This window comes from Globicephala melas, chromosome 3, assembly GCF_963455315.2.
Source record: "Globicephala melas chromosome 3, mGloMel1.2, whole genome shotgun sequence".
Lineage (NCBI taxonomy): Eukaryota > Metazoa > Chordata > Mammalia > Artiodactyla > Delphinidae > Globicephala > Globicephala melas.
Genome location: NC_083316.1, coordinates 117,791,944 through 117,806,139, shown reverse-complemented (window position 1 = coordinate 117,806,139; position 14,196 = coordinate 117,791,944). Strand labels below are relative to the sequence as shown.

Sequence of the window (14,196 nt, the reverse complement as noted above, 5' to 3'; positions counted from 1 at the left end):
TACACATTTTTGTTGTAACAGAAGGCGCAGCAGAAACTAAACCTCTCTTATTCAGATACCCACTGGTGGTACACTAAATTGCCATTCATCGATTTCAAGGACAGTATGGAAGGAGGTGAAGGCGGGGGGGAGGAAACCGGGAGAGAGAGATGTTCCAAATCAGTAAAGAATCAGTTTGTCTGGGAGACGCTAAGGACTACATCTCACTTCCTGGCAGAATGCTAATGTTCACAGATTTAATAGCTTCCGTGAATGATTAAGATCTGCTACCAAAAGCACAGTGCCTACAAATCTCCTTTATCTGACACCACTGTATGCTTGATATGTTGTTAATTACCAACAGTGACTGTTTCAAAAGAGCAAGTTTTTCACTTAGCCCTAGGGGGCCTTTTGGCAAGGGAGACTTGATCTCACCCCACCCCTACCCTGATCCAGACCCTCCCTGGAGCCTGGCTACCACCTTGCACAAATGCAGAAACATCATTCAATTCACACTGTAGTTACCTGCAAACTATAGTTCAAGTCGCAAACACACCAGAGCACAAAGAGAAAAATCCAGCCTGATTTGGACATGAGATTTTTTAAATTCATCTGAATCCTCACCTAGGCTACCAAAACCAGTGGCAAAACCTGAGGTTATCCTCCCCAGGTGTTTTCTCAAGCCCCTGATCCTCAAGAATATCCTTTTGATGGTGAGGCCAGCAACCAACACTCTGTTCTCAAAGGGAGGTATCTGCTTTCTGTGTTCTTTTACTCCCAAACACCTAAACCTCCTCCCATGGGAATGACGGAGATGTCAATCAATCTGACCCATCAGGTGGTTATGCCAGGATTCACTATCTCAGTGGAATGACACCATTAGCCACCCACGCTGGGTCAGTCACAATGGAGAGGAGTAAGGAGGGTCATCCTTGACTCATTCCTCTCCCTCATTCCCTTTATCATGACAATGAATGAGTGCTGATAATTTCACTACAGTTACCTCCATCTATACTGTCACTGTGCTGGTTCAAGCATTTATCAACCTTCTCAAATCCTATAATAGCCTTCTAATTTTTTTTTTTGTCTACAGTCCCAATATCCCCAATCCATTTCATTTGTGGCTGCCAGAATAATCTCTCCAAAACAAACAAAAAACCCTGATGACATCACATTTATGTCTCTTCAAAATTCTGCAATGACTATCATGGATATAGAATAAAATAAAAACTCCTTGGCATGGCACAAAGGTAACTCAAGATTTAACTCCTGCCTAATTGCTTCACTTTATCTCCTGCAAAGATTGTTTTACAAACACACTTTAAGCTTCAGCAATAATGAAAAATCATAATCCTTCTGCATGGAATCTCCTGCAAGGGTCCCTCTCTACCCCCTTTTCCCCTTTATTATCTGACAAACTACTACTCAACCTTTTGTTCTCAGATCAAGCATCATCACCTCTATGAAGTCTCCCTGATTTCCCCAGGCTTAGGTGTTTCTTTTCCTTTGCTCCCATTGCTTCTTGTATTATACAGATCTCCATTATCGTTTTTGTGGGTGTGTGTGCGTGTCTGTCTCCTACAGTACCCTGCGTACCATAGCGGCAGGGACTGTGTCTTTTTATCTTTTAAAGTGTCTGGTACATAGGGATGTTCAATAAATGGTGAAATGATAATATCACTAATTATTAGTTCAACAAATATCTACTGAATATTTGTACTTTATATGAGTACTTTATATTAAGTATACATTTTATATGCATTACTTTTCACTCTTACACAATTTTGGAAGATTTTATAGATGAAAACACTGAAGATCAGAAAGGTTAGGAGACTTGTGTAAAGCTCAACTAGTAACTGCAGTACTAGGATCTCCCCACTGCCACCTCTGGTCTCTCTAGAAAGAAATAAAGCCTTTCTATAACATCTTTCTTTTTTTTTTTTTAACATCTTTCTTTTTTTTAATGTATTTATTTTATTTTTGGCTGCACTGGGTCTTTGTTGCTGCGCACGGGCTTTCTCTAGTTGCGGCGAGCGGGGGCTACTCTTCATTGCGGTGTGCGGGCTTCTCATTGCAGTGGCTTCTCTTGTTGCAGAGCACAGGCTCTAGGCACACCGGCTTCGGCAGTTGTGGCACATGGGCTCTAGAGCGCAGGCTCAGTAGTTGTGGCGCACGGGCTTAGCTGCTCCACGGCATGTGGGATCTTCCTGGACCAGTGCTTGAACTCATGTCCCCTGCATTGGCAGGCGGATTCTTAACCACTGCGCCACCAGGGAAGCCCCTCTTTCTATAACATCTTAAATCATTTTTCTACCAGTTTGTCATCCCTGTAACCATAAACTCGTCCTTTACTGATGCCTTTAATATCAAAGAACTAGACCTCTTATAGGTCTCAATCCCTTTTATTTGCAAGTTCACAGCAAAACAAACAGGCATACAATCTATATTACTAGAACTGGAAGATCATAAAGCCTGAATCCTACACATCCTAGACTTGACCTTTTTATGCCAGGTATGTGATTCTCCCCTCTCTAGATTTTTAAAACACCTTTATTGAGCTATATAAATAATATATACTTATATATATATATAAGTATATATTATTATATATAATTCATCCATTACACCATATGATTCATCCCTTTAAAATGTACAATTGAATGGTTTTTAGTATATTCACATATACTAAAATGATGCAACCATCACCATAGTATAGTTATAGAAAAAAATTTTCATTCCCAAAAGAAATCCATTCCCAAAAGAATGGATTTCTAGGCTAGAAATCCATTGCCTAGCTCTAGATTTTTAAAGAAATAGTTGCCCAGGTGCCAGTCGCTGAGGAAGATTTTTTCTTCAGATGACTGAAATATCTTATGTCTTCCTTACAGTGCTCTCCTAGAGCTATTCTATATAATATTTTAAGGTTGGGAAATAACATCACAGAATTCTTTAAAGTTCAGTTTGGCCCAATAAGGCTGGCTGCTGGTTCTGTGAACACCAGAATAACACTTTGCTTCAAAAACATGCTAATTGATAGACTGGCAGGTCCTAGGGCAATGCTTTGCAAAATCGTCTTCACATTGAGATCACTTGGGGACCTTCAAAAACTACTGATGCCTGTGTCCCATCTCAAGAGATTATGCTTTAGTCCATCTGGGATGTGGCCTGGGCTTCAGAATTTTTAAAAGGTCCCTAGGTAATTCTGGTGTGCAACCAAGTTTGAGAACATTGTCCATGGGAAAATGCCAGTTGTTTTCCGGTCTGACCAGAAAAGCAGCAGCTGCTTCTCTCTGGCTTTCATCCTTCCTTAGCCTTTCCATCTATGCCTCTACTTTGTCATCTTTGACTGTCTCCAGGTTTGTTCAATTTCTAAAGTGTGTTTAATTACGATTTGGAGTGGGTTAAGAACTAATAAAAAAATATTAGTCACAGCTAAGAATTTTTTTTAACACCTTTGATATTCTAGGCACTGTGCATATATTATATCATGAACTAATGTTATAAAACCCTTGTTACTCCCTTTTTGCATATGAAAAAGGGTCTAGAAAAGAGATTAACTTGGCCACGGACTCATAGATGGTAAGTGTCTAACTGCCAAACCCAAGGCTTGATAGCAATAATACACTTATTAGTAACAAAGTAACAGTTGTTCTCCCACAAATGGAAGTGTGTTTAATTTCACTCCAAAACAAAGACCTGCACACCATCCTGAATAAATGAAAGCTTTATCTTTTTCTCAGGATATGAATTTACCTACCTTTCACACTATGTGTATACCCAAGAAAAATGATGAAAGGATAGGAAATGACACTTTGGGCAAGAAGAACTTTCATTTTGTACTTTACGTTCTTCCAGATTGTCTGGATTTATCTTCGAAATAAATGATTACTTTTACTTTTATAATGAATGGTGGTTACCTTTGGATTTGGAGAATATAATTAGTTTTAATTTTTTCTTATACTTTTACATATTTGCCAAATTTTCTATAACGCACATGTATTACCATAACAAAAAATTTTTTGTGAGTAATGTCCACATAATTTCAGCACTGTGCTTGAAATAAAATTAAAAGGACCCTAGAATTTTATTTCTTTCATAGAAAGTCATCTGAGAATGAGGTACAGGATCTGTGTAGTCAAAGGAAAATTATCAGCAAACCATTAGCTTTAATGCAGATGTGGCAATCATTTGAAAGCTGGACAGATGAGGTAGTTTTTATATTCCTAGCAGCTGCCACTGGTTAGAGGTATTCACCAGCTTGTACTCAATGCAAATGACACCAAGCTAAGCTCTTGAGTGCTGAGACGGTGAGTTATAGCTTAATAGCCCTTTAGCAGGATTGGTTAGTTGCTATGGCAAGTGAGTACTGAGGGTGTGAATTGTGTCCACAGATAAGTCAATTAACTCCACACTGTGTGGGACCACAAACCACACTCTAGCTGGGCCATCCCCCTCCCCCAAAGGCACGACGTTTGATCTGGGAAAGGCCAAGTGAAAATGCGGACGCATCATTAGGAAAACATCTTGATCACAGAAAATAAAGGTGGCTACATACTTTCCTGAAACTGATGCAGGAATTGAAAAGCATTAATATCATTCCAGGATGACTTGCTAACCCTTACCTGTCCGGGAGGGGAGCTCTCTGCACCCAACACTTGCCTATAGAACACTGGATCAAGGCTCCGCAGAGTGTTCTGGCGGCTGGCCAGTGGGCTGGCGGCACCTGGTTTCTTCAGCAGCGGGTCGCTGCGTCTCGAGTCAGTGGTGAGGTACACCTGATGGTAAAGGTGTGGAGGCAACAGGCCTCCCCGCACGGCGTCCGCGTGCAGAGAAGGCCCTGGTGTTCGGTACAGGGAGCTCACGGGAGCTCGGTATAGGTCCCTGGACTGCTTCCATTTGTAAACTTTGAATACGATCACTCCCAATACTGTGACTGCGAACCCCACGGAGACCAGGATTAAAGAGAGAAGTAGATAAAAGGTGAGATTTTTATTCTGCTCCCTGGGGGCAGAGCCGGAGGGGAACTCAGCTCGGGCTTCAGGAGATTCCTCGATTACTGACACAGTCAGGGTCGCGGTGGTGGACAGCGACGGCTCCCCATTGTCTTTGATCAAGACCGTGAGAGTCTGCCTGGGCGAATCTGTATCCTGGACTGGGCGGGCAGTGCTGACTTGACCCGTGTGAAGTCCCACAGCAAAAAGGCTCTGGTTGGGGGCTCCCAAGAGGCTGTAGGAGAGCCAGGCGTTGTGCCCTGAATCCGGGTCCCAGCCTACCACACGCGTGACCACGTGGCCTGCAGACGTACCTCGAGGCAGCATCTCCACCGAGCTCTGGCCAGGCCGGGGGTATAGGACCTGGGGGGCATTGTCATTGCGATCAGTGACAAATATGTTCACGCTGATATTGGTGGCCAGGACAGGAGTGCCCCCATCGCTGATATGAGCTGTTAATTCGAACGCCCGCCGATCCTCATGGTCCAGGGGCACTAAGGATGACACGACGCCACTGTCACGATTTATCGTGAAATAGCGACCCACTAGCCCTATTTCAGCTCCTTGCTCCAGGAGAAAGAAGGAAAGGCGAGCATTCTGCGGGGCGTCAGGGTCCCAGACACTTAGGTTTAGTATTGGAACACCGGGGAGGTTATTTTCCTCAACGTAAACATCGTAGGAAGACTGGGAAGATTGTGGAGGGTTGTCGTTGATGTCGGACACTTGCACCTGCACTGTCGTGAGGGCTGAGAGGGGAGGGGTTCCCGCGTCTCGAGCCGTGATGCTGAGGTTGTATTCTGGCACAGTCTCCCGATCCAGGGCTGCGCTGGTTTTCAAAGTAAAGTAATTCTTGAGGGAAGATGTAAGGCTAAAAGGGAGACCTGGTGGAACCTCGCAAGTCACCAGCCCGTTCTCCCCAGCATCCAGATCGGTAACACTGAGCAAAGCAATGACAGTTCCTAGGGGTGCATCCTCAGGGACTGGGCTGTACACGGAGGTGACTGTGATCTCCGGGGCGTTGTCATTTACATCCACAACCTCTACCAAAACTTTACAATGTGCTCCCTCAGGACTGGCGCCCTTGTCTTTGGCCTGTATGTAAATCTCATGGAGTTTGGCGTCTTCGAAGTCCAGTCGACCCTTGACGGTCAGCACCCCAGTTACAAGGTCTAAGGAGAATAGTTCCCGCACGCCAGCGCGGTTGTGGCTGCCGAAGGAGTAAATGATTTCGCCGTTGGGGCCTTCATCCAGATCCGTTGCATGGACTTGCACGACGCGAGTGCCGGGGGGTGCATCCTCCAGGACGCGCGCCCGGTACAAGGACTGGTTGAAGGTGGGCGCATTGTCATTCGCGTCCAGCACGACGATTCGAATAGGAAGGCTGGCCGAGCGAGCCGGAGTTCCTCCGTCCAACGCTGTCAGCACCAGCTGGAGATTTGGTTCTCGCTCCCGGTCCAGGGCGCGCTCCAGCACCAGCTCCGCGTACTTGGTGCTATCTTCCCGCGTCTGCACGCGAAGCGCAAAGTACTCATTTCGGCTCAGCTCATAGGTTTGTAAAGAGTTGCTTCCCACATCTGGATCGTGCGCGCTCTCGAGCGGAAAGCGCGTCCCCGGCGCCACAGCCTCGCTAATCTCCAATTTCATTTCCCGGGTAGGAAAAGAGGGATTGTTGTCGTTGATATCCTGGATCACCACTTCCGCGCTGAACAGCTCTAGCGGCCTCTCCACTACCAACTCCAGAGTTATGGTGCAGGAGGGCAGCGTCCCACATAGCTCCTCTCGATCCAGGCGGTCGTTCACGAACATCTCTCCCGTCTCCCAGTTCACCTCAAAGAATCTTCGGCTAGCTCCGGACACCACCCGGAGCCTGCGGGCTGACAGGCTGCCGAGATCCAAGCCAAGGTCCCTAACCACGTTTCCCACCGCGAAACCCTTCTCTCTTTCCTCCAGGATCTCATAGCGAATGACGGCGGCGGAAGCCTTATGCAAGGCACCAAGAAGAAGCAAAACTCCCACCACACTCCCAGTGCTTACCAGTCCACTTCTCCAGGCCTCTGGGACCATCTCACTCAAAGACAGTTCCTCTTAGCTGGGTCCAGATTGGCCCGGCTTCTTTCCTGAGAAACTTTCAGCGGGTTAACGCTCGGGCGCTGGGCTCCGAGTCGGACATGGCTTTCTGGATGCCGTTGATTTGCTCGCCGGCTATTCAGTCTCTGCCTCATCCCGCGGCGCCAAGAGGGGACGGGCCGGGGCCAGATCTCCAGCTTCTTCATTGGCCGACAGCGGCACGCAGAGTCCCAGCCAATAACTGCACGAAAAATGCGCCAGCGCCCGGCTCACTGAGCGGGACCAGCGCTAGCGCCAGGAGCTTCTTTCCTTTGGCTTCCTTCCAGAGTTTACAGCCAGAGCTCCTTGGCAGTATCCGCGCATCGGAAACACACCTTAGCTGTAAAGCTAACTGCAGGGTGATGGAGATGGCCTTTCTGCGAGTCTTCAAGCCGAACTAGGGCCTATTAAACACCTCAACCGCTGACTTTAACACTTCAACCCCCAAAAAGGGGGTTCAAACCAAACCGAAAACGACACAACGTTATCTGGTTTGTTGGAGGACTAGGTACAACTTACCTAGCTGGACCATATTGTGGCGAGGCATTTAGCATTTCTGTGGAGGTGTTGATAATTTCAGTTGTATCTTTACCAACTGAGACTGTAGAACTACGGGTCACTTCCTCAGTAGAGAAAATCTACAGGAGCTACCAGCTGTTTGGTTTAACTTTGTTTTATGAAATTTAAAAGTACAATTCAGATTTCTTTTTAAATTGGATGTTGTTGCTTAGCTCTTATTTCTTAACAACCAGGGAGCAATGTGAAATTTCTATGCTGTTTGTCCCAACAAGCATAACCTCAATCAGAGAGCATCTCTAAAGTTTCCCTTTACTTGATCAATTTGTTTCTCAAGATCATATGGCATTCCACAAAGAGAAGTTGCATTGCTAATAAAGGATAATACCCCCTCTTCACTCCCCTTCCCCCCCAAAAAAAAACATAAAAGAAAAAGAAAAAAGACCAGGTTATATTTACCACCTTGGGCCTTTATAAAATGATTGGGATATCAGAAATACAAAGCCTTTAGCCACAGAATAAAGAGCCTGAAGTTTTCTGCATTTAGGATTGTAGTCAAACAAAATAGTAATGATTAGGATAATGAATAAGAGAGTCAGCTATGATATAAGTTAGAACTGAGTTGTACATCCTTAAAGGGTTCGTGAGTTCCTATCTTATTAAATGAATAAGGCAGCTAAAATCCTGGCACATAGTAAGTCTTAATTAATGATGCACATCACCCCATTAGATACTAGATGTAAAGAACCTCATACTATTTCTGTACGCTTATCTTGGACACCACTTTGGTTGCGTATAGTCCTTTCTGAATTTTAACTGAACCCTGAGGAAGGGTGGTAGGCAGAGAGGTTAGATAGGTATATAGGAAGTATATATAGGATATTTATTGAAGAGATGAAAAGCCATATTTGACCTGTCTCTCTATGTCCTCAATACTTTCTCTCTTAAAACCTCCAGTTTTAAATACTCAAATTTGACAATTGTCCATACCACCAAGAAGGCTGATAGGTATTAGAAGATTAGAATATAGAATTTAGAACATATATAGTAGCCCAGCCACTTGCTACTCAGTGTGAGCCAAGGACCAATGGCATGGGTATCACCTGGGAGCTGTTAGAAATGCAGAAATGCCCCACTCCAGACCTACTGAATCAGAATTTGCATTTTAACAAAAAGCCAGGGTGATTTGAATGTAAAGTTTGAGAAGCACTGATCTAGTAGGTTTTTCAGACATACCGATTTATCAATCATTTTTTTCCCTATTCACCATCACTTAATTGACATTCTGGTTTCAAAAACTAGCTTTTAAAAGCTGCAGTAGTTTTCCCTTTAACAATAAAGCCCATAGTTTTCCTAAGACCTCTTCATAAGCCAGCAGAACCCTCCTTGGATCCATTGTTTACAGTAGCAAGAGTGATCTTAAAATTTTAATTGAATCAGAAGATTCTCCAGCTCAAAACTTCTCAGCAGCATCTCACTCACTACTCTTGAAATATACCAAATCCTTTGCATAGTATCCAAGTTCTCAAGCATTCCCCTTCTCTCAATATGTTATTACACTGCTTCCAGTGTGGTCCGTCAACCAAGCTCTTCATGCTTTTTTCTCCTAGGAAAGCTTCTTTCCCTTCCTTTCCTTTGCTTATTTCTACAAATCTTTCAGGTCTCAGTTTAAATGTTGTTTTCTAATAGAGGTCTTCCTTAGGCCCCACTTAAAACCAGGATCCTTTGTTATGCTCCCACAGAGAACCTTATATTCTCCTTTATTGAACCTAGCACAATTTAAAATTTTATAATTATATTTTGTTTAAGCATAGTGCCTGCCTCTCCCACTAAAACAATAAAGCTGCAAGAAGGCAGAGACCATGCCTGTTCTGATTATCACTTGCCTCCCCAGTGACTAGCACCGTAGGCACCTGATGCTTAATTTTTCCCAGCTTTATGGAAGCATGATTGACAAACAAAATTATATAAATTAAGGTGTACAACACGATGATTTAGTATATGTATATATTGTGAGATGATCAACACAATATAGTTAACACATCCATCACCTCACCTAGTTACCATTTTTTAAGGTGTGTGGTAAGAACATTTAAGACCTACTCTCTTAACAAATTTCAAGTTACACTACAATATTGTTAACTATAGTCACCATGCTGTACATCGGATTCCAGAACTCATTCATTTTATAACTGAAAATGTGTACCCTTTGACCAACATCTCCCCATACTTAAGGCTTATTAATATAGCAATATTTATGCTAATGGCATAGTAATCATTACATGCAGTAAGGACTATATATATTCGTGCGTATCCATTTTCCCTAGGAGAAAGCATTTTTGGAAGATACAGTCAGTCTTTTAAGCTACAAGTGGCGCTAGCGAAACTATTTCTTAACCTAATGATTTGAAAGAGAAAACATAGTTTGCCAAAGAGTCAAGCAAGGTGTGGTAATATAACTCACACTGGACATAAAACTTGCTGTCACCTATATCCAGGGGAAATGGAAGTACCAGTGTACAGGATCAACGGAATTTTCCAGTCTCTATCTTCTTTCCTCTCTGTTTTATAATTCCAAGAGAGCCTTAGATCAACAAGATGCAGCAAACAATTTTAAAATAGAAAGTGAATCTATTATAGTGTTCAACAGTGAGGCCTTAGTGTCAAAAAGACTTGAGTTCCAACACTGGACATTATACTTAGTAGCTAGGTAACCATGAAGCTTTTATTTTTAACTTTTATTTTCTTTATCTATAAAATGGGAATAATAATAGTACTCCTTGACATAATCACCGGTATCTCAATCTTTTATATTAGTCTTTGAACAGCTTTGTACTTACCATACAGCTCATTTGGACAATCAATGATTTTTAGCCATTTTATACATTTACACAACCAATACTACAATCCAATTTTAGAATACTCCCATCAACCCCCAAAATCCTTCATGCCTGTCTGCAGTCAATCCTTGCTCTCACCCCCAGCTTCAGGCAGCCACTGATTGATTTTCTATATAGTTTTCCTTTTTCTAGAAATTTCACAAAAAAGGGAATTATAAAATGCATAGCCTTTTGGATGCTCAACATCACTAATCATTAGAGAAATGCAAATCAAAGCTGCAAATGAGGTACCACCTCACACCGGTCAGAACGGCCATCATTTAAAAGTCTACAAATAACGCATGCTGGAGAGGGTGTGGAGAAAAGGGAACCCTCCTAGACTGTCGGTGGGAATGTAAGTTAGTGCAGCCACTATGGAAAACAGTTTGGAGGTTCCTCAGAAAACTAAAAATAGAATTACCCTATGATCCAGCAATCCCAATCCTGGGCGTATATCTGGACAAAACTATAATTCAAAAAAGATACATGCCTCCCTATATTCATAGCAGCACTATTCACAATAGCCAAGACATGGAAACAACCTAAATGTCCATTGGCGGATGAATGGATAAAGAAGATGTGGTACATATATACAATGGAATATTACACAGTATAAAAAAAGAACAAAATAATGCCACTTACAGCAACATGGATGCAACTAGAGATTATCAAACTAAGTTAGAAAGAGAAAGACAAATACCATATGATATCCCTTATATGTGGAATCTAAAAAATGGCACAAATGAAGTTATCTACAAAACAGAAGCAGACTCATAGACATAGAGAACAGACTTGTGGTTGCCAAGGGGTAGGGAGAGAGAGAGGGATGGACTGCGAGTTTGGGGTTGATTGATGCAAACTACTACATATAGAATGGATAAACAACAAGGTCCTACCGTATAGCACAGGGAACTATACCCAATCTCCTGGGATAAACCATAGTGGAAAAGAATATAAAAAAGAACGTATATGTGTGTAACTGAGTCACTCTGCTGCCACACTGTAAATCAACTATACTTCAATTTAAAAATTTTTTAAAAATGCAAAGCCTTTTGTATCTGGCTTCTTTCACTTAGCATAACGTCACATCCAACTCTTAACCACACCCTCAAAAATGTTCTGTCTCCAAAGTTCCTCATCTAATAATGGGCACTTCTAGCCTAGTCAAAAACTCTCAGGTCAGGGCTTCCCTGGTGGCGCAGTGGTTTAGAATCTGCCTGCCAATGCAGGGGACACAGGTTCGAGCCCTGGTCTGGGAAGATCCCACATGCCACGGAGCTAACTGGGCCCATGAGCCACAACTACTAAGCTTGCGCGTCTGGAGCCTGTGCTCCGCAACAAGAGAGGCCGCGATAGTGAGAGGCCTGTGCACCGCGATGAAGAGTGGCCCCCACTCGCCACAACTAGAGAAAGCCCTCACACAGAAACGAAGACCCAACACAGCCCAAAATAAATAAATTTACAAAAAAAAATTCTCAGGTCATCCTTAACATCTCTTTCTACATTCCAACATTTAATTCATTACCAGTTCATGTCAATGCTTACTACCTCCAAAATATACTTTGAATCTATCAATTACTTTCCCCTCTACCGCTACCACCTGAGACAAAGTCACCTTAAATACTGTCAGCTTCCTCTCTGGTCTTCTTACTTCCTCTTTTGCTTTCCCTAAACTCCATTCCACATGTGGAAACCTGAAGAATCTTTCAAAAATATATATTAAATTATATACTCTCCTTGCTAAACACAGTGCTTGGTACCAGGACTGGCTACATAATTTGCGGGACAAGCACAAAATGAAAACAGGGGGCTCCCTGTTAAAAAATTAGTACAATTTCAAGATGATGACAGAAGAGCATTAAACCAAATGCAGGGCCCTTCTAAGGTTGGGAACCAGTATGACTGCACAGTTCACATGCCCATGAAAATGGCCTTGCCTGGCCCAGAGAAGCTCTCCATAAGTATTGCCTAATATTATTTTTAAAATATTAGGTAATTACCTAATATTATTTATTCCAAGAGGATTAATAATATCAAAAAATCTTATTCATGATACTATTAAATTAATGAATTCAAGGAAAAACATATGTATTATCCCCTAAAAGCCTAAATATCATCTAGTAATCTTTGAATTCAATCTAATTTGCTGATTTGAGGAACATCCTAAGGTCAAATTAAGGGATAATTTAAGTAGAAATTATATAAAAACAGATAATCAATAGATCAACATGTACCACGATGCAGACAGGTGGGATATTCAAGGATTTGATGGAAGCTGAATGGTTTAGCCTTAATATTTCCGTGAAGCTTATCTGAAGTTTATTTATGTGAGAAAATATTTTGCATACTTTGATTTGAAAAGATGATCTATGAACCTTAAGAATAAGAAATTATTTCATTAAAATATTTTGGAACTACAATCAGTGATTTAGAGGTCAAAGTTTAAGCAAAAAAAAAAAGAGGTTTACTTCTCCCTTCCATTTGAGTGATAATCTCTTTTAGTCTTGATCACATCAGTACTATTACTGTTCATTATACCACAAAGCTTAAATATGTCAGGAAACTACCTGCAAAAAATTGCTAAATTTGTCCATATGAAAATATCCCAAGAGACCTTAAGTCTCCTTAGACAGATGAAATTTGTTTAATTTTTCCCCAGCATGCTATTATATTGTTACCTAAATTATTATCAATTTTTTGAAACAGGTAGCCTTGTACGGCTGAGTTATATTTCTAAACGAAGTAATTGACATCAATATATAATGATAACTTTGAGAAAGAAGTGTGACTTTCTGATCTTTAAAACCTTCTGGCAAGATAGAAGTTTAGTACATGATATAGATGCAATCTCAAATCACCGAGACAAGGATGAAGTTTTTATGTACTTTTTATGTACTGGGACAACTGGATAGCCACTTAGAAAAAAAAGAAAAAAAGATAAAATTAGTTCCATACCTCAGCACACACAAGAATAAAGTCCATATAGATCAGGGATCTAAATGTACAAACCAAAATACCATACAAATACTAGAAGAAAACTGATGGATTTTTCTACAATCTGAGTGTGGGACAAGGTTTTCTAACTATGACTCAAAACCTAAGTGCAATATAGAAAAGGACAGATTCATTTGGTTACATAAAAATAAAGGGGGAAAAACATTGCAGTGCAAAAATACCATAAACAAAGTTGAAGGCAAATGACAAGCTAGGAGAAAATATTTGCAACTTATATCTTGGACAAAGGGCTAATATCTCTAAACATATAAATAACTTTCTAAAAGACAAAATACTAAAAAAAATCTAGAAGATAGAAAATAGAATAATGAATATAAAACATGAACAACTTTTAGAAAGATAAACTGGCTCTTAAACATATGAAAAGGTATTTAACTTCAACAGTAATGAGAGAAATTCTAATTAAAATGATTTTGAGATTTTAAAAACTGATCAGATTGGCAAAAATTAAAAAGCTTGACAACATATTCTATAGATGAGGCTATGGGAAAATAAACATTCTCCTCTATTGGAATGCAAAATGGTACAATCTGTATATAGGGAAATAGTTATGTCTAACAGAACTACATATGCACTTGCCCTATGACTTAGCAATCACACTTTTAGAAATTTACCCTAAATATACACCTCAAAAATTATGAAAATACATATATGAACCAGGTCATTCATTACAGCATTATTTGTAACTGCAAAAAGACTGAAAGCTACCT

At 41.3% G+C, this 14,196-nt stretch overlaps 1 protein-coding gene across 19 annotated transcripts in view; it reads right to left on the bottom strand.

Moving 5' to 3' along the window:
• Nucleotides 1–14,196, bottom strand: part of LOC115844238 (protocadherin gamma-C4) — a 177,557-nt gene that overhangs the window by 24,921 nt on the left and 138,440 nt on the right. Inside the window, exon 1 of one of the 19 annotated variants that reach the window (XM_030841145.2) lies at nt 4,602–7,189. The exons of 17 other annotated variants lie outside the window; for them this stretch is intronic. In XM_030841145.2, the coding sequence (XP_030697005.1) occupies nt 4,602–7,034 (2,433 nt within the window). In that variant the 5' untranslated portion in view covers nt 7,035–7,189. Of the gene's footprint in view, nt 1–4,601; nt 7,190–14,196 lie in introns of those variants that run through there. One more of the 19 variants, XM_030841155.2, reaches the window with a different exon arrangement.